The 26680-nt window shown below is 40.3% G+C and overlaps 1 protein-coding gene across 3 annotated transcripts in view; it reads left to right on the top strand.

Annotated features, from left to right (window-relative positions):
* The window catches only part of LOC126425109 (ESF1 homolog), an 84846-nt gene that overhangs the window by 11553 nt on the left and 46613 nt on the right, over positions 1-26680 (top strand). For all 3 annotated transcript variants that reach the window (XM_050088038.1, XM_050088036.1, XM_050088037.1), the window contains exons 3-5: positions 4812-5002; positions 13508-13639; positions 25038-25238. In XM_050088038.1, coding sequence (XP_049943995.1) covers positions 4812-5002; positions 13508-13639; positions 25038-25238 — 524 coding nt within the window. The remainder of the gene's footprint in view (positions 1-4811; positions 5003-13507; positions 13640-25037; positions 25239-26680) is intronic.

The following is a 26680-nucleotide window of genomic DNA, read 5'->3' as shown; positions in this document are numbered from 1 at the left end:
GTTGTCAGAAGATGCTGAGGGTATCCTGAACGAGAGTCATCTTTAACTTCCGTCCAGCCATTTCTAAACCGTGTGAACCATTTGTAACACTGAGTAAGGCTTAAGCACTCATCACAGTAGGCTTCCTGCATGATTTGGTGTCTCTCTGAAAGATTTTCTTGAGCTCCACGCAAAATTTAATGCAGACACATTGCTCCTGCAACACTGCCATCTCAAAATTTGCAAACTGTGCGACACAACATTCTGCTCAGTACAGCACTCAACAATAACTAACAGACATACAACAGTGAAACTTGTGGAAGTTACACGTTAAACACAGGTGTGTGCAGGGATGCCAACGGCATTTCGCTCAAACACACCATTTGGACGAAATCACGAATGTTCTGGAACCTTTTGCACAGACATCGTATGTAGCACCTGTTTAGTGTTAGTTTAGTTGTGGTGAAGATACTTGGTCACTGTTGTATATGTTTCAGGTGGAATAAAGCAAACACATAGAGTACCACATTAATGGACAATAGCGATAGATTTATCAGTTTATAAATATTTATAGGGAGAATCAGTAACAGAAACTGTGACTCAGTGCTGTCAATTATCGGTATAGGCAGTGGTTGGAGCACATGGCGTGGTACAGAGGCAGGAGAACACTGTCGCTGCAGCAAAGTGTTCTCCGTCTCTCTCTGTGCAGAATGCATTGCACACCCATCTTCTTACTATACCAGTCTGACAATGAACTAGACTATTTCAAATTGTTACTCCTTTTCGAAAGAGTTTTGTCATAAAATTTGGTTTTTCTGTATATTTCTGCAGTATACACTGTCAGTTTAAAAATATTATGACAGCTTAATATGGGCTGTGTCTTGTGTTATAAAATGTCTGGGGTTTTACGAGGGTTGGAACTTAAATAGTGGCAACTATTTATTCACAACCGATACAAAAGAGTTACGTGTTTGCACCTGTTACTGTCCTTCAAAGTAGTCACCAGTGTTGTGTAGAACCTGTTGCCAATGATGTGGAAGACAAAGTATACCGTTAGCAGAGCCTGTTCTGTTGATTGTGCGAATGGAACGGTCTAAAGTTATGTAGAGTCTCGTATACGACTGTGATGCCGTTATGCTAACGCATTACATTCCCCAATGGCAGACCGTCAATGCACAATATTACTGGTTTTTTTTTTTGGAGCATCACCTGTGACCAGCTTTGTGAAAGAAGCGGCGACACTTTCTGCCCAACCCGTCCATCATTTTGCACGACAATGCACGGATGCATACAGTGCAAGCAGCGGCGGCCCCATTCGGTCGATAGGACTGGGAAGCACTGTACCATCCACCATATTCCCTGGACTTAAGTCCTTGTGACTTTGATTTGATTCCGAAGATGAAGGAACCACTTCATGGCATTCACTTCAGAAGTGTTCCAGAGTTTCGACAGGCAGTAGACCGCTCCATTTGCACCATACAGAACAGTCTCTGCTAACGGTATACTACGCCTTCCACATCGCTGGCAACGGGTTCTGCGCAAAGCTGGTGACTGCTTTGAAGGAAAATAACAGATGCAAACATGTAACTCTTTTGTATCGGTTGTGAATAAATAGTTAACCACTATTTACGTTCCAACCCTCAAATAAGTTCGGGCAAATTCACAGGATAAATGTCTGGGAAAGTGCCCAAAATTTATAAATGCCTGGGCATTTATGCGTTTTAAAGGTTAATTGATAAGTGGCAATTATAAAAAAAAAAAAAAAAAAAAAATTAAGCTGATATATTATATTGGAAGAGGTGTTTCGCAACACTGTTTCGGTAGGTTTTGGATAATCAAGTTGAAGAAGTTGCTTGAGACTCAGGGGGAGTTATTTGGGGAAATAAACTGGACTGTAAATGAAGCTAAACATCTGTACATCTTTAATGAGGTCAATTCGTGGTACAGTACCTAATAAAAAAAGAAAAAAAAAGACTCAAATTTAAAAGTAATTTTCGAAATAATGTAAAGTTTATATTAAGTAGCTAGCCTGTAGGCAGTATTTTTACTTGTACTATGCTGCTGCAAAAAAATTAGAGTAAAAAAGGTTTACACAGAATGATTTTAATTAGGGATGTGTCGTGCCGATTTCATAATTCGTCAATTCTGTAGGAATTGACTAGCAGCGGAATCGAAATGATTCCAATGTCTTGGATGTCGATTCTTTGTTATTAAATCTTTTTTTATATTAGTATTCTCAATTTATCTTTGCAGCAGTGCAGTCATACGCAAGTAGGTAAAGAAAGGAACAGAACAGAAAACTATAGTCTGCTTCAAATGTCAATATGCCTGCCTGGCGATAAATCTCCCTCCCCCCTCCACCCTGCCCCCTCTACTGAAAACAGTTTAACATTTAAGAATATATTTATGATCAAGAAACACTAATAATAATAATAATAATTTTGCTATCAAAGGAATCCAAATTGGCATTAGAAAATATAATAGATTCAATGTGAAGTGTTTAGCCATTGCTGATGACCTTGCAATCCTCACAAATAATAGAAAAGAAGCTACTAACGCCATAGAGAAGTGACACAAAATTGCACAAAGAACTGGCCTGCAAATCTCGTATGAGAAAACCCAGTACATAGAAAGAGTGCCACAAGACAAATTGCCTACTGTGACAACCCATGAGAAAATCATACAAGTACCACATTTTAAGTACCTGGGAGGAATCATCCAGCCATCAGGGATCAACCTAAGGGCCAATGAGGAAAGAATAAAAAAAGTACAGAAAGCATATAAACTCACATGGAACTATTATTACAAAAAGTCCATATCCTTAACGCAAAATTGAGGCACTACAACACTGTCGTACTTCCGGAGGCACTGCATGCATCTGAAACAACACAAATAGGTGGGCAAACTAAATCAAAGAAATAGAGAAACAAGAAAGGAAAATTCTCAGGAAAATTTTTGGCCCGATACAAGAGCAAGGAATCTGGAAGAAGAGACCAACATCAGAATTATATAAACACACAGACAAGATTACAGATGCAATAAGGAAAAGAAGAATGCAGTTCTACAGACATATCCACAGGATGAATGAAAACAGAATTTCAAAGCAAAGTCTTAAAGTCATCAACTCAGGCAGGGGAGAAACAAAATGGATAAAAGAAGTTGAAGAGGACCTCAGACAAGCACACATAACAGTAAACGATGCAGAAAATAGAGCTGAATTCAGGAACATCATCAAAAAACATAAATTTGACACCAGGGTGCAAATGGACAGCGGAGCGAAAGAAACAACACAGTGAACACATGAAGAAAATTTGGGCTCAGAAAAAACATAAATAATCATCATAAAGGAACTCAAGTTCAAAACGCTCTCTTTAAATGGGAATAATCGAAAATAATAATAATTAACGGATTGTAATGTATGTTATGTTACAAAGCTTATCATTCAACAGCTGTTAATCGCGGTGTGTGTGTTTGTGTGTGGGTCTTAGTTTTAAAGGCAATTAACGACATTCTTATGTTTAAGTGTAAACATTTACTTACTTTCAATGTTGGTAGTACTGTCCCATCTCTTATTTTAATTTGTAAACTGTACATTCAAGCAGTAAAAAGTTTAAAAAGTACTGAAGTAATTTTTTGTGAATGCTCAGATTTTGGGCATTTGAAACTGCTTTGGGAAAATTCCTGGACAAATGCCCGTTTTTAAATGTCCTGTCCACCGGGCATTTGCCCGGCCCATATCACTAGGTGTGTCCATGCTTCGCCTTTGGCGACTTGAACTCTACTGGAGACTCTTTCAATGAGGTGTTCTGTTCAGTTCAAATTGGCACTCTGTGCAGACCAGTTCATTTGAGGAATGTTATTGTCCACAAACCATTACCTCACAGATGCTGCTTTAGAGAGGGTGCAATGTCACACCAATACAATCAATCACTGTCTCCAAACTGTTCCTCTATTGTTCAAAGTATACAGTGCTGTAAAGTGTGTTTGTATCCTTCTGCATTTAGGTTTTCTTAAGTGCACTAGGGAAACCACGCCCTAACTGTGAGCAACATTCCTATACGTTACACCACTTTCCCAATTCTTCACTGTTGGCAATGCACGTGTTGGCAGGTAACATTCTCCGGGCATTCACCAAACTCGAACCCCTCCATCGGGTTGCCGCAGGGTACAGTGTGATTTGTCACTCAGATCAGTTTCCAATCATCCACTGTCCAGAAGTATCACTCTATTCACCACCTCAAGTGTCGTTTTGTTTCAACTACCAAACCGTGTTGTTTATGAGGAGCTGCTCTATCTTCTTACTCCATTTTTTTTTTAACTTCCTACTCACAGTCATTGTGCTAGCTGGACTCCCGGTACCACTTTGGAACTCACAAGTGATTCCTTCTGCTGATTTACTGTGTTTTTGTACAAACACCCTGTGGAATGGTAGACAGTCTCTGTCTGTCTGTGCACTATGTCTGCCTCATCTCGGTTTAGCCGTGGCGATTCCTTTGCATTTTTACTTCACAGTCGCATCACCAAAAGTTGTACGGGCAGCTTTAGAAAGGTTAAAATATTCCTGATGGATTTGTTACTCAGGTGACGTGTAATGACTAGTTTGTGTTCAAAATCACTTAGCCGCTTCTCTGCAGACAATAATCTGCTCCCCACTTCCTTTTATACTAATAGATCCATTTCTCGTGACGTCTAGTGGTCCATTCCACATTTGATCAGACAGTGTAATTTATTGATACTTGAGATCATAATTCTGTACTCATTGGTTTGTATCAAATTTTTCCTTGTTGTCAGTGATCATTGCCAAACTCCTGAACCTAGCTTCACTCTGACAGGTGCTTCCGATGACTCGGAAGATGTGGAACACGACTGGGGAGAGCTGGATAAGGATGCGGACACAACCCAAGAGGCGACTCGGAGGATAGCGATCTGCAACATGGACTGGGACAGGGTGCGTGCTCAGGACCTGCTGGTGCTGTTGTCATCATTCCTCCCAAAAACTGGCGGCGCAGTCGAAAAAGTTACGGTGCGTACTCATGTTTACTAGCTGATGGAGCTACGGTGCGGTGCCACATTTTGGAGGTGTGCATCTAGTTTGCACATCAGTGAACTTGTGCACTACTTTAGGCCACTGCCAGATGTTTACTATTTTTTTTCTTTTATGTTTTTATATTTTACATGACATAGTCATATGTGCAATTCACAATACCTTAACCAGTTTCAACCAGCTGGTGGTTGTCTTCAGAATCTAAAGAGCAGACAAAGAATCATTACAGAATCAATAAAATCTGCCAAGTAAAAATCTACATAAAGGTTTTAAAAAGTATATAATTTATTGTACTCTTCTCGAGCTTGCAGCAGGTCTTCACGTCAGGTTGATGCAATATTTTGACAGTGCTTCTTTCTGTCATCTTCAGGAGGCTGCTGCTGTTGCTTAGTGCTGAGTCTCATTGCACTGGTGCTATGCTGGAGCTAGAGACGGGTCCTAATGGGCATAGAAATATTGCCAATCAGGGAGAAAAAATTGCAGACACTTAAACTTGGTACTGGAAATAGAATTAAAGGCAGAAGTTTTATTAGCAAGGCTGAAGGCTGCCAAGGATTGGGGGGAGGGATTCTCGATCGAAAGTGGCAGTCATTAAGCTAACCGTTTTGCAGGATTCAAACCCTAGGGTACAGTTCACCCAATTATTTTTCTTAGAACATTTGAGGATGCATTGCCTGTCTGAAAACATAAAACATGAAGCAGCTAAATGGGGTATTATATGTGAAAGGTTTTCTGAGTTGAGAGGACTTTCACAGACAGTTTGTAGAGAATTAATGCTCAGCATGAGCAGCAAAAATTGATCCTTGAACTGCTTGCCCTTATAGAAAATCCAGAGTGGGTACATGAAATATTTTGACAGCCACCTTACCCAAATGGAAGTTTTAGATGAACCTATTAGTGCAGATTGTCTCATGATGGTAGCATCAGCCAAATGCGCTCATATGCCAGGGAGAAAATGATCAGAAAAGAGTGGAATAAAGTAAATTCTGTCCTAAACTACTTGGAGCAATTAGACATACTAAACACTACAAAAGGTGAACATTCTAGATCTAACAGAGAAATTATAAAAACATAATTGGTGAAATAGGAAAGGAAGGTCTAAGGAATAATCATTACTATCAAGTAAAACATAAACATACTAACAATGACAAGAACATAAATAGTGAGAAACTGTTAAAATACAGGGAAACCACTTTTCAGGGAACAATGGCTATCCTGTAGGAATCATTGTAATTGAAAATGCATGGTGCTCCTGACTAGAGGTCAACAGTCAGTATAACAAGAAAGTGTAAATGAACTTTTTCTGTACTTTTATAGTTTCTTTACTGACTGTTAATTTTAGGTAGGGAAGAGTTGTTTTATACTGTTGTAAATCTTTTACTGGTAGACTGATTTGGGGATAAAGTTGTGACTAATTTTGCTTGTGGAGAGAGGTGTAATAAATGGATAGGTTTGGAATAGATGTTTGAGTTAGGGGGAGTATCTTGATAGGTGTCAAAGGACCAGAGAGTAGCTGTGGATGAAACATTTTGAGAAGATAGCACTTCAGAACTGCTTCTGGTCTTGTCCAACACTGTGTTGCTTGTATAGTTCGATAATAAATCGTGGCAGTATATGATATTGTCACAGTCACTGAAAAATATGATGAGAACCACTGTTGTTTGATAATGAAAAGGTTGACGTCATGAGGGAAGGGGACATTTATTGGCTACAATAGATATATTATTATAGTTCATGGATTGCTCTGGGTGGATGATTTAAGTAAAGTATATATATTTTACTGTCAGCCTGTAGTTGTGTAAATGGTATAAGTAGTTAATGGGGTTACCAGTTATGAAGACATATGCTGCACAGGTTGTAGTATGATTGTCCACTGCATCCACATGTACATCTTCATCTACACTCTGCAAACTGCTGTGGAGCGCAATCACAGAGGGTATATCTGATTGTACCAGTTATTAGGCTTTGATCTCAATGATGAATTAGCACTGGAATTTAATTTGAGAGGAGCATTTATTTTATTCACTTACCCTTTTTAAAATTCATCACAATAAAATGTTGATTACCATTTATTATTTGAAGAATGATATAATTAAAAAGTACATCAAAATATCTACAAGACAGTATAGAAAGAATAATATTATACAGTATTAGGAAGCAATGATGATACGGGCGTGTTCTTAAAATAGATATAACAAAAGTGACAAAGTCTGGTTTTAATTTGACAGTAAATGGTAGATAGCCAGTAGGGTGACCTAGGATAAGGGGAGGGGGCTTGACATCCTGCACAAAAATCTCAAGATCTTTGGCCTGCACTTCATGTTCTGGGGAGACTAAAAATGAGGGATAGCTCTTCTCATTTCTAGGAGTGGCCCTTCTGCTTTTTCTACTTGGCCAGATAATTTCCCACTTCGAAGGTGTAGATCTTTGTCTTTCATCAATGCAGAATTAGCATGGTTAGGAATGGATTTGGCATAGTTACTGTAATAGGTGGCCAGATGCCCACCTGCTACCAACCAGTTATTCTCGTGATAAATATGTGTAACCCAACTGTCAATGTGCATTGTTATTCATGCGAAAATGAGTGATAGTTTGCAAGTCATGGAACTGAGGCGGAACTTGAGTAGTAGCTTGTTAGTCACCTACTTGGATATGGGAAACTGCATAAATCCACATTCAGACTGGACAGCACACCGGCCCTCGTCATTAATCTGCCAGTTGGATTCGATCCAAATTTGGCACACCTCCCCATCGTGGAAGCGGCGCTTCAACATACACAGCTATCTGGGCTAGTCAAACTCCCTTTATTGCGTGTGGCAACTAATCGCTAATCATGTCTTTTTATTATTATTATTATTATTATTATATTGTTATATAGCTCACCTTGCAGCTTCAGGGATTCAAACACTTTTTCTTCTTACCTATTTCATATTTTAGGGTGGAAAGGATTCCTCCTGTTTATAGTTTAAGTATGACTTCTTCTATAGATTCAGTGATTTCTCCTAACTACATCTGTGTTAATGTAATTCTTGTCTTAGATTTTTACTTTTATCGTAAATTTCTTCTGAAAGTTGGACTTTAAAATTAGATAAATCTTCTGTTATTTTTTATCTCTCTTATAATTGGACCTTTTCCTGTAGATACTCGTGAATCTGATTCTGAAGTTGGACACTTAATCCTGGTGTTTGCTGAGATTCCATTTTAGTATAGTTTTAGTTACTTTTATATACTGATCAATATTATTATTAATTTTCTGTTCATCTTACACTGGTCACTACAGTCAAAATTACTGTTCCCTCTGTTTACTTACACATTCTCTGATAATAAATATCACTATTAAAAAATTATTTTTCAGTGCTTTTTCGAAAATGACCACTGGATTTTTCAACACGATGTCTGGCCTCAATGTTGGTAGCAGTAGCAGATGTGATCTCATTGCAGTTGCTCTAATCTGACTGTTATTAAGAAGTTTCATTGTGTGCTGCTGGTGAAGGTTGTTGCAGATTTGAATTTGCCTGTTCTTCATTCAGCTTCTTCAATGGTTGCATGGAAGACCTGCTTCTGTGTAGGCAAACTCTGCACCTGGGCAGTATGAAGGATGGCCGTGATTGTGAAAAGTTCTCGGCATCCACAGAGAAAAATAGCATAACTCAGTCTTACTCCATTAAGTTACTATATTTCTTCCTTATTCTTCTTCTGTTCTCTTCTCTTTGGTGTCCTGCTATGTTTTGACACATTGCACTGTTCCCATACAAGATGTGACTAAGGTCTTTTATCACATTGTATTGGAGGTTCACACTTTATATCTTGTATGGGCATGGAGCAACACACAAAAATGACAGAAATTCTCATATTTCTCTCTTTTAAACAATTTAATTTGAGTTTAAGATTTTGGTTTATTTTTATTTTGTTGCAAGTTCTAACACTGTTTTAGTTGAGAAGAGAGAAAATTTTCATAAATTAAATTCTTCTAGCTAGTAATTTTTCATGTTGTTAAAAGCAAAATCGTGGAGAGATACGTCAGAGACAAAGTGTTTCAATGTTCATAGATGAAACTTTGTTACGCTGATTTTGAACATTTTACGCAATTAATTTTTTTTGTGAGTTATCAGTCTTCTTACTGGTTTGATGATGTGGCCCATCATGATTTTCTCTCTTTTGCTAACCTCTTCATCTCAGAGTAGCATTTGCAACATACATCCTCAATTATCTACTGCATGTATTCCAATCTCTGTCTTCCTGTACAGCTTTTACCCTCTAACAGCTTCCATGGAAGTTATTCCGTGATGTCTTGACAGATGTCCTACAAGCTTGTCCCTTCTTTTTGTCAGTGTTTTCTATATATTCCTTTCCTTGTCTGTTCTGTGGAGAACCTCGTCATTCCCTACTTTATAAGTCCATTCAGTTTTCAACATTCTTCTGTAATACCACGTCTCATATGCTTTGATTCTCTTCTGTTCCAGTTTTCCCACAGTCCATGACTCACTACCACACAGTGCCGTGCTCCAAATATACATTCTCAGAAATTTCTTTTTCAAATTGAGGCCTGTGTTCGATAGTAGCATACTTCTCTTGGCCAGGAATGCCACTTTTTGCCAGTGCTGGTCTGTTTTTTATGTCCTCCTCGCTCCATCTGTCGTGTTATTTTGTTATCTAGGTAGCAGAATTTCATAACCTCATCTACTTCTTGAGCTCTTACCATGATATGAAGTTTGTCGCTGTTGTCATTTCCACTACTTCTCATTACTTTTGTTTTTCTTTGGTTTATTCTCAACCTGTTTTCTGTACTTATCAGACTGTTCATTCCATTCAGCAGATCCTGTGATCTTCTAAAGATAGAAGAAAATAGAGGAAGCAAATCTTGTCATTGATATACTTTGACTTCGAATATTAATCCCACCCTCGAACCTTTCTTTTACCTCCATTATTGCTTTTTTGATGTACAGATTGAACAATAGGGGCAAAAAGACTACATTCTTGTCTTTCAGCCTTTTTAATCTGAGCATTTCGTTCTTGGTCTTCCACTCTTATTGTTCCCTCTTGGCTCTTGTACGTATTGGTACATTTGGTACATACTGTATATTACTCATCTTTCTCTATAACTTACCCGTATTTCTCTCACAATTTTCAAACATCTTGCACCATTTGACATTTTTAAACACCTTTTCCAGGTTGACAAATCACTTGAACGTGTCTTGATTTTTCTTTAGCCTTGCTTCCGTTATCAACTGCAGTGTCTGAACAGCCCCTCTGGTGGCTATACCTTTCCTATAGCCAAACTGATGATTATCTAACACAATTTTTTTCTTTTCCATTGTACTGTTTGGAAAAAGTGGAACACCAAGACTGAGATATATTATCACTGTGATATTTATTCCACAGATTAGGGACATGAAACTACACGAATGATTAACATACAGACTGGTACATGCAATGTGACTGGAAATCCAGTATGGAGTAGTGCCACCACATGCTGCAATCAGAGCTGCTAGATGTCGTGGCATGAAATGGCAGTAGCTGTTCAGATGCAGGAGAAGAGATCGCGTGCTTCATTGCTAGAGAGTTCTGGTCAATGAAAGCCGACACATTACCAGTCCAACTTGCAGAGGATGGCGTTGAATCATCGACACAGATGTGTCCACATCTGTTGCAGTGATCCAGTGTTGCGACAGCCCTGTGGACGATGGTGTTCTGTCCATTATGCCCAAGTGGACAAAATGGCAGTTGTCTCATGCTGTGGTCACATTGTGTTGTCCAGTACCCAGTCGGCACTGTGTACAGTCCCCTTCTCTCCATTGGTTCTGCATACACCTCACTTTTGAAGCAGTGTGTCCTGTACAAACCACAGTGTCACGAAACGACAGAACACTAGAAGACCAATCACTCCACCCCATTCAAACGCACTCACATGCCTATATTCCACCCTGTGATGTTGGTGAGGAATAGTTGTACTTGTTCACACATTTCTGCTTCATATGTCGGCTCCACACGCATTGAGCATTGCTGTCCAGTCAAACAAAAGAGGGTGCTGTTGGGCACACCTGCACGCCACCTCTAAATCCCTTATTAGCGGCCTGCTCTTCTAATGTCCTGTTATTGTGGTGTGTTGCAGATCATTGCTTCTGAATGTTTTATTTTTCAGAATCAGTTGTGTACAATATAATTCTTCTTATATTTTCTGGAAGTTATTTTGATGCATTTTTTAATTATATAATTTTTCAAACATTGAATGATAATTGATCTTTTATCTTGACGCACTTTAGAAAAGGGTTTGTAGGTAACATAAATACTCCTCTCAATTTAAATTTTAATACTTCATCAACCCTGAGATTGTTTTTATTGCAATAGATAATAGTAGTAGCAATGCGCAATGTCATGTCATGCCTGCTATCTGTAGTCTCTGCAAGAACATAATATCGATGAATTCAAACATGTAAAGATGTTTCATTACATATATTCTTGACATATTCCTTATATTAATGTGCAAGAATGTTCTTGACGATTTAGTCAGAATATTGCCGTGGGCTGTGGCCGCTGGCAAAGTTGTAATGACTTGTACTGCTGTATCAACAGAAATACAATGTCACATACTCGTACACCCAGCCTCTAACAGTAAACAACACAAAGTATTTTAATAGTTTCATATATTCATATGCATTTAATAAGATGTGTTAAAATAAAGTTGTAAATGTTCACCAGATGTTGCTCAGGAGGGAAGACATCGATGTTACAGGGAATATTCTGTTACACTACCCTACCCCTGTTGATGGTCTGAAGATGTTTTGAACTGTGCAACAATTTTCCGATGAAATGATTTCTACAGGATGCCCCAGGAGGAATGGTCAGTATTCAGAGATATCGCAGGAACGATCATTCGAGTCAGAAAAATGTAGTGAACATGGGCTGTAAAACACATATGTTAAGAACTATGAGCACTTCTTTCTCTTCAGTTCTATGAAAAAAAAAATCTCTTCTGCTGCTTCCTTTATTCTCGGAGGAGGTAGTATGGACCAATCAAGAACAAATTGTGTGGTTATTGTAAGAGCTTTGAGCAGTTCTTCTGTAGAAGAGATGTGTTTTTCACAGTAGCAAAGACAAATAAGTGCTCATTACTCTTAAGGTATACACCTTAGAGTCCATGTTTACTAGGCTTTTTTTCTTATTTTGGTCCTTACTGCCACCTCTCAGAATATGGAAAGTAAAGAGCTTGCAATAGGAGAAATTTGTCTCATATTATCAAAGATGAAGTAGTGATATAGCTGTCTAGGTATGCTTTTTAAGCCCATGTTTACTGGACTTTTTTGCTTCAAATGTTTGTTCCTGTCATATCCCTAAACTTTGACCGTTCCTTCCTGAGACTCCCATTGTATATACCTCAATTGCATTCTTTAAAATTCTGAAGGTGACTTGCATAAACTACAGAAAGCGAAGGACTGTGTACAACTTGTGCAGAAACCAGGCTGCAGTTATAAAAGTCGAAGAATATGAATGGGAAGCAGTAGCTGAGAAGGGAACGAGACATGCGTGTTGGCTATCCCTGACATTGTTCAGTGTGTTCACTGATCAAGCAACAAAGGAAACCCAGGAGAAATTTGGGGAGGGAAAAGAAATAAAAACTTTATGAGTTGCCAGTGACCTTGTTATTCTCTCAGAGACAGTAGAGGAATTGGAAGATCAGTTGAATGGAATGGATTAGAAATAGCAGGTGCATTTTGCTATTTGGACAGCAAAATAACTGATGATGGCTGAAGTAAAGAGGATATAAAGTACAGACTGGTAGCAGCAAGAAATGCATTTCTGAAAAAGAGAAATTTATCTAAATTTAGATCTTAGGAAATCTTTTCTGTTGTGTAGCCCTGTAAGGATGTGAAACCTGGAGGATAAACAGTACGGAAAAGAGGACAATAGCAGCTTCTGAAATGTGATGCTACAGAAGAATGCTGAACATCAGATAGGTAGTCCAAATCACTGATAAAGAGGTACTGAATCGAATTGAGGGTAACACAAATTTAAGGGAAGGATAGAAAACATCCTGTTGATCAAGGAATTAGCAATTTGATAATGGGTGGAGAAAAGGGAGGTTAAATATTGCACAGAGGGACCTAACACTATAGCAGGCTCAAGTGGATGTAGGCTTCAGTAGTTATATAGGGATAAAGAACTCACACAGTTTACTGTTGCGGAGAGCTGCTGCAAACCACTCATTGCACTGAAGACCACAACAACAAAAACATAAACAACTAGATTGCACCCAGTACTTATACTTACTTCACAGTGTTACAGTTTTCAGAGTCAGCTGTGTAAATTGTGTAATTCCTAATATAAACCGGTTTCTGTCTGCATTGACCTTACGTTACAGAGGTGTGCATATAAGCACAGTTGTCTTTTGTTGTACTCCCATCAGTTACAGAACATTTGCATTGCGTCTGCATGAAAATTATTAACAAAAAAAATATTTTAATATATTTTTCTGTTAAATTGCAGATTTACCCTTCAGAATTTGGTCTACAGCGTATGAAGGAAGAAGAAGTGAAAGGACCTCTAGAACTCTGTGAAAACAAGAAAGCAAATAGTGATGAAGAAGAAAGCACACTTGAAGATAAGGATGAGGATGAAGTAAGTAAGACTTATAAGCTGATGCACATTAGTTCATGCCAGATTTTCTCATGTTGGTTGAAACACTTAACCATGCGAGGAGAAATTTTTAGTGAACTTCGATGTGGTAGCTATTAGCTGGTGTGTCCCACTGATCAAGTTATTAAACTAATTGAAGCTAAGTTCAGTGACTGAACTAAAGTTGTTCCTGCATGTTAACTACCACATACTTTTTATTTAATATCCAGTTTTATGAAGAGACTGATAGTGTGTTCACAGGAAGTCAATTGTCCCTCATTGTTGCTAATCTTTATATGGACAGGGTGGGGACATGTTTGGAAAATTGGGAATCCTCAGGGAATGAAATTTACTGGGAAAGTAAGGGACACTTCAGGGAGTTGTGGGAGGCTTTGGTGAACGTTGGACTGTTTGTTCACGAAAAAAATTTACTTAACAACAATTATGAGAAAGCTAGATAGCTACTCACTGTAAAGACAATATGTTGGGTTGCAGACAGGCACAATGAAAATATTGTTACATACTAAGCTTTCGGCAAAAGCCTTCTTCAAAGAAGAACGAAAAACACACACACACACACACACACACACACACACACACACACACACACACAAACACACAAAAGCAGAGCCCCCTGACCCCTCTCTCTCCCCCTCCCTCCCTCCCTCACACATACACACACACACACACACACACACACACACACACACAACTGCTATCTCCGTTCACTCTGGCCAGACTGCAACTGTCGTGCTGAACGAAAGCAGCATTCTGGAGTGAGGCAGGGAAGAGGAAGGGATAGCAGAGTACGAGGGAGGGTTGTGTGGAAGAGTGCTATAAAGTGAAGTGAGCAGTGTCTGGAAGGTGTAAGGACAAGGCTGCCAAACGTCACATCGGACGGCTGTGGAGGAAGGGGGAGTGGAGTTTGGGAGGGTGGAAAAGGAGAGGAGAAAAGACTGGTGAGCGTGTTGGCAAAGAGCAGTACATAATGAGAGTGAGGGAATGTGAGTTGGGATGCGATTATAGGGCAGAGGTGGCAGAAACTCTTGTATGAGGACATTAGGTTATTGTTTGTTGAGATGCATAATTTCAGGAGAGAAGCACATGTTATAAGGATAACTCCCATATGCGTAATTCAGGAAAGTAGGTTGTGGAGGGGAGGATCCAGATGGCTCAGGTTGTGAAGCAGCTGTTAAATCAAGCATGCTACATTCAGCTGCATGTTGTGTCATAGTGTGGTTCAGTTTCCTCTTGGTCACAGTTTGGTGGTGGCCATTCATCCTTTAGAAAGCTGATTGACAGTCATACAAATAATAAAGAACTGTGCAATGATTGCAGCAGAGCTCATATATGACATGACTGCTTCCATAGGTGGCATGGCCTCTGATGGGTAGGATAAACCTATGACAAGACAGAAATAGAAAGCACTGGGTGGGTGGATTGGGCAGATTTTCCACCTGGATCTTTCACAGGGATATGATCCTTTTGACAAGGGGTTGGAAGTGGCATAGGAATGGACTAGAACACGTTACAACACATTCTCCACTTTAGGAGGGTTGGGAGGGATTGTGGGAAGGATGTTCCCCATTTCAGAACACGATGGTAGCCCTGACGAAGGTGTGGTTCAGTTGTTCCAATCCAGGATGGTACTGGATGATGGAGGAGTGCTGCTGTGTAGCTGCTGCTTGGTGGTGGTGGTGGTGGTGGTGGTGGTGGTGGTAGCGGTGGTGGTGGGAGGATTTGAGGGTGTGTGGGGTTATGACATAGGAAATCTATTTGCAGATGGTTGAAGGCTGTCTGTTAAGGCCTTGATGAGACCTTCAACATATTGGGCAAGAGAGTTCTTGTCACTGTAGATGAACCATTCCCACATAGCCAGCTTGTGTGGGAGGGACTTTTTGATGTGGAAGGAGTGGGAGCTGTCAAAATGCAGTACTGTTTGTGATTGGTGGTTTTAATGTGGTGTGAATAGAGCCGACAGAGAGAGGAGGTCAATGTCCAGGTAGGTGGCATACTTCATTGAGGATGAGCTGAAGTGAATGAGAGAGAAAGTGTTCAGGTTGTGAAGGAATAAGGAGTACAAATCATGGAGATATCATCATAGAACATGAACCAGGCCAGGTTTAGGATTTTGAGAGACTAGGAACATTTCCTCTAGCAGGTTGGCATAGGAGGGTGCCATGTCAATGCCCATGGCTGTGCCATGGAATTGTTTGTATACAAAACCCCAAGCCCCTGGTCTGGTTCATGGTCATTACTGATATCTTTGTGATCTGGACTCGGGGCGAAGACACCCTATCCTCATCTCTTCACAACCTCAACACCTCTCCCATCCGCTTCACCTGTCCTCCTTCACCGAGCGTGCAACTTCCTGGATGTTGGCCTCCTCCTCCCCGTGGCTCCATCAACACTGCTATCCACATTAAACCCACCAATCACCAACAGTATCTGCATTTTGACAGCTCCCATTCCTTCCACACAAAAAAAAAACCCTTCTGTACAACCTGGTCACCCAGCATGGTGTATCTGCAATGACAAGAACTCCCTTGCCTAGTATGCTTAAAGGCTCACCGAGGCCTATACAGACAACTACTGTCTCGCAGACCTAGTCCACAAAAAGATTTCCTGTGCCATATGCTCCCACATCCCCAATCCTCCCACCTCCCAACACATTCTCCACTCCTGAAGTTATCCCAACCGCAACCTACTATAACCTAATGTTCCTACACTCCACCCAACAGTTTCCACCTCCTCTCCTATCACCAACTCCCTGATCACACCCCCTCATCCTCACTGTGCGCCACTCTTTGCCAGTGCATTGCCCGGTCTTTCCCCCTCTCTGCTCCTCTTTTTTTCTGCTCCTCTTTTTTTCTGCTCCTCTTTTTTTCTGCTCCTCTTTTTTTCTGCTCCTCTTTTTTTCTGCTCCTCCTTTTTTCTGCTCCTCTTTTTTTCCTGCTCCTCTTTTTTTTTCTGCTCCTCTTTTTTTTTCTGCTCCTCTTTTTTTTTCTGCTCCTCTTTTTTTTTCTGCTCCTCTTTTTTTTTCTGCTCCTCTTTTTTTTTCTGCTCCTCGTTTTCTTTCTGCTCCTCTTTTTCTTTCTGCTCCTCTTTTTCTTTCTGCTCCTCTTTTTCTTTCTGCTCCTCTTTTTCTTTCTGCTCCTCTTTTTCTTTCTGCTCCTCTTTTTCTTTCTGCTCCTCTTTTTCTTTCTGCTCCTCTTTTTCTTTCTGCTCCTCTTTTTCTTTCTGCTCCTCTTTTTCTTTCTGCTCCTCTTTTTCTTTCTGCTCCTCTTTTTCTTTCTGCTCCTCTTTTTCTTTCTGCTCCTCTTTTTCTTTCTGCTCCTCTTTTTCTTTCTGCTCCTCTTTTTCTTTCTGCTCCTCTTTTTCTTTCTGCTCCTCTTTTTCTTTCTGCTCCTCTTTTTTTTCTCCACCTCTTTTTTTTTTCTCCACCTCTTTTTTTTTTCTCCACCTCTTTTTTTTTTCTCCACCTCTTTTTTTTTCTCCACCTCTTTTTTTTTCTCCACCTCTTTTTTTTCCTCCACCTCTTTTTTTTTTTCTCCACCTCTTTTTTTTTCTCCACCTCTTCTCCTCTTCTCCTTTCCTTTTCTCTTCTGCTCCTCTCCTTTTCTGCTCCTCTCTTTTCCTCTTTTTCTGCTCCTCTCTTTTCCTATTTTTCTGCTCCTCACTCCTGCTCGCCCCCTCCCCTCCCACGCCCCTCCTCCACTGCCTCTACGCTAAACCTGGCACCCTTTTAATGCCATCTTCTAATCCCTGAACACTCCGCCAGACAGCACTCTTCTCTTCCTTCAACCATACCATCCCTTGCGGGTTTGGGATTCACAATAGGCCCGAGGTATTCCTGCCTAGGGTTTGACCTCCACACCTTCCAAGTTTTTCCGAAGTGTCCTATATGGTGCCCTACATGGTGCATCGTATATCATCATGTGTTTAAACCTTCTTCACCTCTTACTGTTATGGCTCTGCAACTCCACCTGCAATCCAGCTATTTGGGTGAGGACACCTTATGAGGTACATTATCCACTTCTGTTGTTTGCTGTCCTCTTTTGGCCCCATGACAGTATTGGATATCTTTGCACTCAATGTCCATCTCGGTAGCCAGTCCATCGTGGAGGGGTCGTCATGTACCCTCTTAGTGGTAGCCCCCTGAATACAGGGATCTCACCGCTGATGCCTGAACTGCAAACTCCCTACGTATACCAAGGAACAGGTGCCCATCTTCCTGGGGCATCAGGACTCCCGACAACGGTCATCGCACCAGGTGGCCTTTGCTGTGGCTGGTGGCATCCGTGGGGAGAACCCTTGATCTGAGTGGGTGGCATCAGGGCAGATGACCCACAGTGAAGTGCATGAAGTTATCTGATGTTCTTGGTTGACTGGTCCCAGCAGTCCCTTAAGTGTGGAAAAGGCCAATTTAATGCTGACAGATATAACCCCCAATCATTCCCTCCCTCGCTACCCCATGGGGGGAACACAGGGGTAAGGATCAAGGTGAGAAGTATTGTCCCAAATATTTAGGTTGCGACAGGCCTGATCGGGAATCTTTTCTACTAACAAAGCCTCTGTTTTTTGTCAAGAACTTACGGAAAAAAGTTCAGAGAAGTGGCGGGAATATCGAAAATGAGAAATGGGTCGTATTGGTACAAACAGAATCCCCTGTCCAGTTGCATGCATTGCTGTGACAAGCTGGGTGATGTTCCGGTCTCCATCACCCCCCCATAAGAGCTTAAATATAGTCCAGGGGATTATATTCCATGGAGATCCCTTCTTGCAGTCCAATGACGAGTTGTACGCTAACCTACAGCAACGAGGTGTCCACTTCATCAGGCATGTGTATAGGGGACCTGAGGACAACAGGTTTGCTACCGGTGCCTCTATCTTGACCTTCAAGGGTGATATGTCACCTGAAAAGGTCAAGTTGATGGTCTACCAGAGTGACATTAAACCCTATTTTCCTCCCCCAATGTGGTGCTTCAAATTTTGGAATTTGGGCACATGTCCTCTCGGTGTAAAACAAACACCAAATGTAGGGAGTGTGGACGTCCATCACATACAAATGTCCTTTGTGCCCATCCTCCCATTTGTGTCAACTGTGGAGAGCATCATTCCCTCTCTTCACCAGACTGCACCATTTATCAGAAAGAGAGTAAGATAATGGAATATAAGACACTGGATAGGCTGATGTATACAGAAGCGGAAAAAAAATCCATTTTAATACTGTAGACATAATGTCATCCTGTGTTACAGTTATGACAACATCACCCTTTATCAAAACAGCATCCCCATCAGTTCTGCCTCCTACTATGGGCCTTCAGGGCCACCAGACTACTTCTGTCCCCTTCATTGGGCTTCCTGATCATCATCAGTTCCTGAGACAAACTCAGAGATGCCCTCCCAGCCCATGAAACCATAAGAAAAGTGAGAGGACTGAAAGAAGAAACCTATCAAGAAGAGAGAGATCCTGGTGGCCCACACATTGCTGCTTCTGGCAGGCTCCAATTCTGAGGATGAAGTGGAGATCCAAGTGTCCCACGAGGACCTAGATCTCCCTGTTGTTGTTGTTGTGGTCTTCAGTCCTGAGACTGGTTTGATGCAGCTCTCCATGCTACTCTATCCTGTGCAAGCTTTTTCATCTCCCAGTACCTACTGCAACCTACATCCTTCTGAATCTGCTTAGTGTATTCATCTCTTGGTCTCCCCCTACGATTTTTACCCTCCACGCTGCCCTCCAATACTAAATTGGTGATCCCTTGATGCCTCAGAACATGTCCTACCAACCGATCCCTTCTTCTGGTCAAGTTGTGCCACAAACTTCTCTTCTCCCCAATCCTATTTAATACTTCCTCATTAGTTATGTGATCTACCCATCTAATCTTCAGCATTCTTCTGTAGCACCACATTTCGAAAGCTTCTATTCTCTTCTTGTCCAAACTATTTATCGTCCATGTTTCACTTCCATACATGGCTACACTCCATACGAATACTTTCAGAAATGACTTCCTGACACTTAAATCAATACTGGATGTTAACAAATTTCTCGTCTTCAGAAACGCTTTCCTTGCCATTGCCAGCCTACATTTTATATCCTCTCTACTTCGACCATCATCAGTTATTTTGCTCCCCAAATAGCAAAACTCCTTTACTACTTTAAGTGCCTCATTTCCTAATCTAATTCCCTCAGCATCACCCGACTTAATTAGACTACATTCCTTTTCATGGTTGTTAATATTCCAACCTGGACTTTCCATTGTTTAAAAATTTACTTTGTCTTTTTGTTACAAATACATTCAAGATTGTGCTTCACAAATGATCAGTTGTGGATTTGAGTAATGTAAGAAGAAGATCTCCCTAGAGCCTCCAAACCAGTGGACACTGAAACCACTAGCGCTCAACAGGTGGCAGTAGTCTGGTCCATTTACTCTCCAACCAACCAACCCACCCACCCACCCACCCACCCACCTACGCCCAGCTATTCCTCTCTTTTTTTCAGCCCCACTCTGGATTTCTGCTTTCGTTCAGTGCAAGAGTTGCAGTCTGGGCAGATCGGCCAGTGTATGAATGTGTGTGTGTGTGTGTGTGTGTGTGTGTGTGTGTGTGTGTGTGTGTGTGTGTGTGTGTGTGTGTTTTTACCTTTTTTTGTGAAGAAGGCTTTGGTCAAAATGTTAGTGTGTAACAGTCTCTTTGTTGTGCTTGTCTGCAACTCAGTGTGTTATCTTTACAGTGAATAACAATCTATCCTTTTCATGGTTGTTAATATTCCAACCTGGACTTTCCATTGTTTAAAAATTTACTTTGTCTTTTTGTTACAAATACATTCAAGATTGTGCTTCACAAATGATCAGTTGTGGATTTGAGTAATGTAAGAAGAAGAAGTGCATTAAATTACAATGAAGGCTTTCATGACCAGTTGCCTTAATTGCTGGTGACATTTCTGACATGGTCCAAGAAACTTCGTTGTTCCTAAACCAGAGCTGCATTGGACATCAGTTGGCAGAGTCAGTGGTCCCAGGACCACCTCTGAAGAGAGAGGTGATTACTGTGAAAAGGGGGCTTGATAATTTATACATGATCTGCAGAGATAATTGGTATCAAAGGTAAAAATTATCTATTGAGTCTATAGAGACTCTGTCTCTACATCACCAACTGTCATGGCTTCTTCTTTTCTGTTAAAATTGTCCCCATGTTTATATATTTTGGTGGCTTTTCTATATAGCTGTGGATAGTAGTTTTTCACTGTAGATCAAATATTTATTTTTGGTGGACTTCTCTTCATGGTTTCATGACTGAGGAACATGCTCTGCTTCAGCCGATTTGTCAGCTTTTCCTAACCAGGAAAGATTTTTGTGTTCCTTCAGGCTAGTATCACACTTTTAGTTTCATTATAGACATTACCACATGTACACACAACCTTGTATACCTCAAATTCATATAGAGGAGGGCATTTATTCTGTACTGTCCTACACCTGTTACAAAGTGCACTGAATTCTTGTAATGTTTTTTGCTTGACTATGTTTACGATAGTATGTTCATTGATCCCAGGAATCTTCATTATTGTCAGTGGGTTTTTGACTCGAGGTCAGTTTCCCAGTGCACGATTGTGAGAGTGACAGTGTGTGATGTGTGTGTGTGTGTGTGTGTGTGTGTGTGTGTGTGTGAGACCAGTGAGTTCATCTTTCTCACAGAAGCATGTTTTAATTAAAAATATGTAAATAGGGATCCTTATTTGAAGACACATGTTTTGGTAAGTTAGTATTGAGTATTTGTACTTTGGTTCTGTTTTATAAATTTTAGTGGAAACCAGTATTTTTGCTGACTTTCTCACAGTGTTGGATGCTGTGACATGCCTACTCTTCTATTTTGACTTTAGACTGTATGAGTTTTCTCAGAGTAAATGAAGTTTTTAGAGTAAAATATATTAAATTTGTGTATTAGAAATTATTGCAATTAAACCTCACAATATATTCGACTAACAACAAAAATCATCAGCTTCCTATATATTTTATTTTCGGTCCTAGTTGAAAGTGGAATAATTACTAATAAATGACAGTGCAACTGAAAAAACTTCACATGCAGCCTTGAAAACTAGGGAAGTAAATCTTGCTCCAACACACAACAAAAAACATTCAGAAAAATTGGGAATTTGAACCTGGAAATCTGAGGGAAATCATTTGAAGAGAGAAAGTCGCCAACCTGATGGAGGAGTTTGAGCAACGAGCTATTGAGTACACAGTTTTAAAATATTGTAGCTTTATGTGGTCTAACTGCAGTGGAAATTAGCATGTCATTCTCAAACTCCTGTGCTCCATCCACCCAAATATTCACTTTGTGACAGAGGCAAATAAGGGTGACTGCCTCCCTTTCCTTGATGCAGTAATCAGAAAGAATATTGATGAGTCACCATGGTATGTGGTTTACAGGAAGCCTCAATTTAGACCGCTGTGCTGATAAATGCACTACTGACCCGCTGTAAGTATTGTAAATGAGGAGAGTTTGAAAGCATCATGGAGATCAGTCATGAGTAAAGCAGGTGGTAGACTTCAGTTTATTGTTAGAATACTGGGGAAGTGCAATCAGTCTACAGAAGAGATTACTTACAAATCACTTGTGCGACCGGTTCTAGAATATGGCTCAAGTGTGTCGGACCTGTGCCAGAGAGGACTAACAAGGGATATTGAACATATACAGAGAAGGGCTGCACGAATGGTCACAGGTTTGTTTAATCCATGGTAGAGTGCCACAGAGGTAGTGAAGGAACTGAAGTGATAGACTTTTTAAGACAGCACTGTTCATAAAGATGTATAAGTGTTGGAAATGACTTTACATGATACTGAAATTCTGTTTTGCAAATATGGTACAAAACAGTAGCGCACTTTAGCAAGCATTGCACCACTGGTATGGCATGAATGACACAGAAGGAATATAAAAACATTTTGGCAACAACTGAGTTTTCACATAACTTACTACCTGTATGTTAAGTCAGAAAAGTTAATTTTCAATTGTACTTTGGCATAACTTTAACTATTTATAAATAACATGTAGAGTACTTGCGAAACAAGGCTAACTGAAAAAGTATGAAATTTATTGCACAAAGTTTTTTAATGTAGTTAAAGAAAGCAATTTTTTTACTTCTATAAATTAGGATACTTGCAAATACTGTAGCACTTGGAAAAGGATCCTGCTTTCATAAATGATTTAGGATAAAATATGGGTGCTCAACACAAAGTTTAAAGAACACAAACTTATTATTGAATAAGAAACCATATAACTGGCCCATGTAATTATACAGTATGACTATGCAGCTGATTATTTGAGACAAAGGTAGTGGCTGAGGCAGCTCAAAAAGCCAGCTAATTTTTGTAGTACATAGCTTTGTACCAATGTCTGACATGAATAATGAGCCCAAATTCTTCCACGTTGGAGGCTATATTAAATAATTTTGCTTCACTCGGCATACAAGATGTTGTGAAAACTTTGCGTGCTAGTCACCAACTATCTCTTGCCACGAAGGAGCTTTGCAGTTCAACTGCCAAATCCACCTTTTTTTGTTCCCACCATGCGAGTTTTGTAGCGGAGGGACTTCCCTCCATGTTTTGTACGATTATAATCCTAGTTACCATATGCGCGAACAGGTGGTACATCTATAACTTTAGCGTTTCAGTGCTTTTGCAGAATGTTGCTTTTAAAGTGACATACATATAGTAATTCTATTGACTTAAATTATTCGCAAAACATTTACATAGATGTTAGATCAAAGAACATGGTTATACAGATATCTCATTAAGTAAAAGCAGACAACAAAGTTATTGAGATATGTATATGTTGAGATATGCTAGAAACGTAGGTTTGCCTTTCCTTAATCTTTCTTCTAAGATAAGTCGTAAGGTCAGTATTGCCTCACGTGTTCCAGTGTTTCTACGGAATCCAAACTGATCTTGCCCGAGGTTGGCTTCTATGGAAAAACTAGTAGAAGCCAACCTCGGGGAAGATCAGTTTGGATTCCGTAGAAACACTGGAACACGTGAGGCAATCCTGACCTTACGACTTATCTTAGAAGAAAGATTAAGGAAAGGCAAACCTACGTTTCTAGCATTTGTAGACTTAGAGAAAGCTTTTGACAACGTTAACTGGAATACTCTCTTTCAAATTCTAAAGGTGGCAGGGGTAAAATACAGGGAGCGAAAGGCTATTTACAATTTGTACAGAAACCAGATGGCAGTTATAAGAGTCGAGGGACATGAAAGGGGAGCAGTGGTTGGGAAGGGAGTAAGACAGGGTTGTAGCCTCTCCCCGATGTTGTTCAATCTGTATATTGAGCAAGCAGTAAAGGAAACAAAAGAAAAATTCGGAGTAGGTATTAAAATTCATGGAGAAGAAATAAAAACTTTGAGGTTCGCCGATGACATTGTAATTCTGTCAGAGACAGCAAAGGACTTGGAAGAGCAGTTGAATGGAATGGATGGTGTCTTGAAAGGAGGATATAAGATGAACATCAACAAAAGCAAAACAAGGATAATGGAATGTAGTCTAATTAAGTCAGGTGATGCTGAGGGAATTAGATTAGGAAATGAGGCACTTAAAGTAGTAAAGGAGTTTTGCTATTTGGGGAGCAAAATAACTGATGATGGTCGAAGTAGAGAGGATATAAAATGTAGGCTGGCAATGGCAAGGAAAGCGTTTCTGAAGAAGAGAAATTTGTTAACATCCAGTATAGATTTAAGTGTCAGGAAGTCATTTCTGAAAGTATTCGTATGGAGTGTAGCCATGTATGGAAGTGAAACATGGACGATAAATAGTTTGGACAAGAAGAGAATAGAAGCTTTCGAAATGTGGTGCTACAGAAGAATGCTGAAGATTAGATGGGTAGATCACATAACTAATGAGGAAGTATTAAATAGGATTGGGGAGAAGAGAAGTTTGTGGCACAACTTGACCAGAAGAAGGGATCGGTTGGTAGGACATGTTCTGAGGCATCAAGGGATCACCAATTTAGTATTGGAGGGAAGCGTGGAGGGTAAAAATTGTAGAGGGAGACCAAGAGATGAATACACTAAGCAGATTCAGAAGGATGTAGGTTGCAGTAGGTACTGGGAGATGAAAAAGCTTGCACAGGATAGAGTAGCATGGAGAGCTGCATCAAACCAGTCTCAGGACTGAAGGCCACAACAACACATAGGTGATATCAATTTTAGTGTTACAATCTTTGTCAGCAGTTCTAGGCAGTGGGCTAATAACCCGAAACATAGATCATTAAAATATATGATTAATGAAATGAGTGGCAAAAAAAGGATATTTTTTCCCTCTTAGCTTTTAACATTTGCACACTATTCATGGCAGATGTAATATTTTTGAAGAAGTAAATTATTTATATTGCTCATTCCTATTGTTACAGACAGAGGAGGGCAGACGTTACCACATGGAGAAGCTACGGCGTTATCAGTTGAACAGGCTGAAGTACTTCTATGCCATTGCTGAGTGCGACAGTGTAGCTACTGCTGAACACGTTTACAATGAGTGTGATGGCCTGGAATACGAGAGCTCTGCCACTAAGCTTGATCTCCGGTTTGTACCTGATGACATGATATTTGACCAGGTATCTGTGTTCTCTTATACCATTTGTAATAGTCTCTACTTTTAGGACCTCTCTCTCTCTCTCTCTCTCTCTCTCTCTCTCTCTCTCTCTCTCTCTCACTCACTCACTCACTCATTCATATGTACAAATATTAGAGACCGCATCAAATAATTATAAGCCATTTTTAAAAGACTTATTGCAGCTCAAATGCATTTCATTCTCTCGCCAGCCACATACTTTCTCTCCTCTGTTTAGCCACCGTTCTATTTCAGCTTACCATGGAAGTCTTTAAAGTTGTTATACTCCCTTGAACCATTTACTGGAGACCTTAGGTCTGTCGTCCAGTACTTTAAAAATCTACCTCATTGGTAGTGTCACATCCATCCTGAACCTATCTTCTAAGACAGGGCTTCACAACATACGTGCTCGCGGAGCAAGCTGTGAGCAGCAAGGCGCGAGCACGGAGCAGCGCGATCACGCTACCCCCACTACCGGACCAGAGCGGAGAGTGGGGAGAGTCACGTGGGGTACACAACAGCTGCCGCCAGTTGATGTAAATCCGCGGCCACCTGCAGGGATATCACTCACGAATTATTACTGCGACAAATGAAACAAATAAAGGAGAATGTACACGTGCCACATAATTTTATTAGCTTAGTGTATGCCTCTACCATCTGTAGACACTGAAACTAAAGAATTCCACGACAATCCTATATTTTCAACACTTTCTTCAACACTACTTAAAATATCACCTCCGGTTGTAGTGTTCTTCATGGCTACTACATCGAGGAGCTCCTCCCTCACCTGAAGATCTCAATTAACACCTCTAATAAATTTGGCAAGCTGCGCTGTTCCAGTGATATCAACACTTTCGTCCAGAGCTAGAGAATACGCCATAAAATCTTTACAGGTATTTGCAAGCTGGCTCTGGACGTCGTCTGCCATGTCCTGTATGTGACACGTAATGGTCATGGTAGATAATGGCACAATCCGAAACTGTTCAACTTGAGATGGACACAAATGTTCCGCTGCAACTACCAAACATTCTTTTATTAAATCGCTATCGGTTAAGGGGCGCAGGGATTTTGCTAAAAGCAAAGCAATTTTGTAACCCACTCTGAGAGCTGCCTCAGTTGATTTTTCTTCGTCGTCCAGATCTTCTTCGGATAGCTTCTTTTTAAGTTTAATAACTTCCTGTGCACGATCTGGTCCATCACATTTTCCACGTCCGTAGTCTTTCGCATGGTACGGCACATAATGTCGCTGCAAATTAAATTTCGTAAAAGAATTCAGCATTTTGTGACATACTAAACATTTTGCAACACCATCTTTTTCTGTAAACAGATACAATTCCTCCCAATGGGGGTTGAACTGCGAAAGCATGGTTGGGGTTACACAACGGCGACTTCACATGATTCTTAACCAGCGAAGTGACTGTTAAGAGCTGATCGTAATACTTTAAA

The sequence above is a fragment of the Schistocerca serialis genome, chromosome 10 (assembly GCF_023864345.2).
Source record: "Schistocerca serialis cubense isolate TAMUIC-IGC-003099 chromosome 10, iqSchSeri2.2, whole genome shotgun sequence".
NCBI lineage: Eukaryota > Metazoa > Arthropoda > Insecta > Orthoptera > Acrididae > Schistocerca > Schistocerca serialis.
Note: the sequence above shows the minus strand (reverse complement) of the source record. Positions and strands in the feature narration are given on the sequence as shown.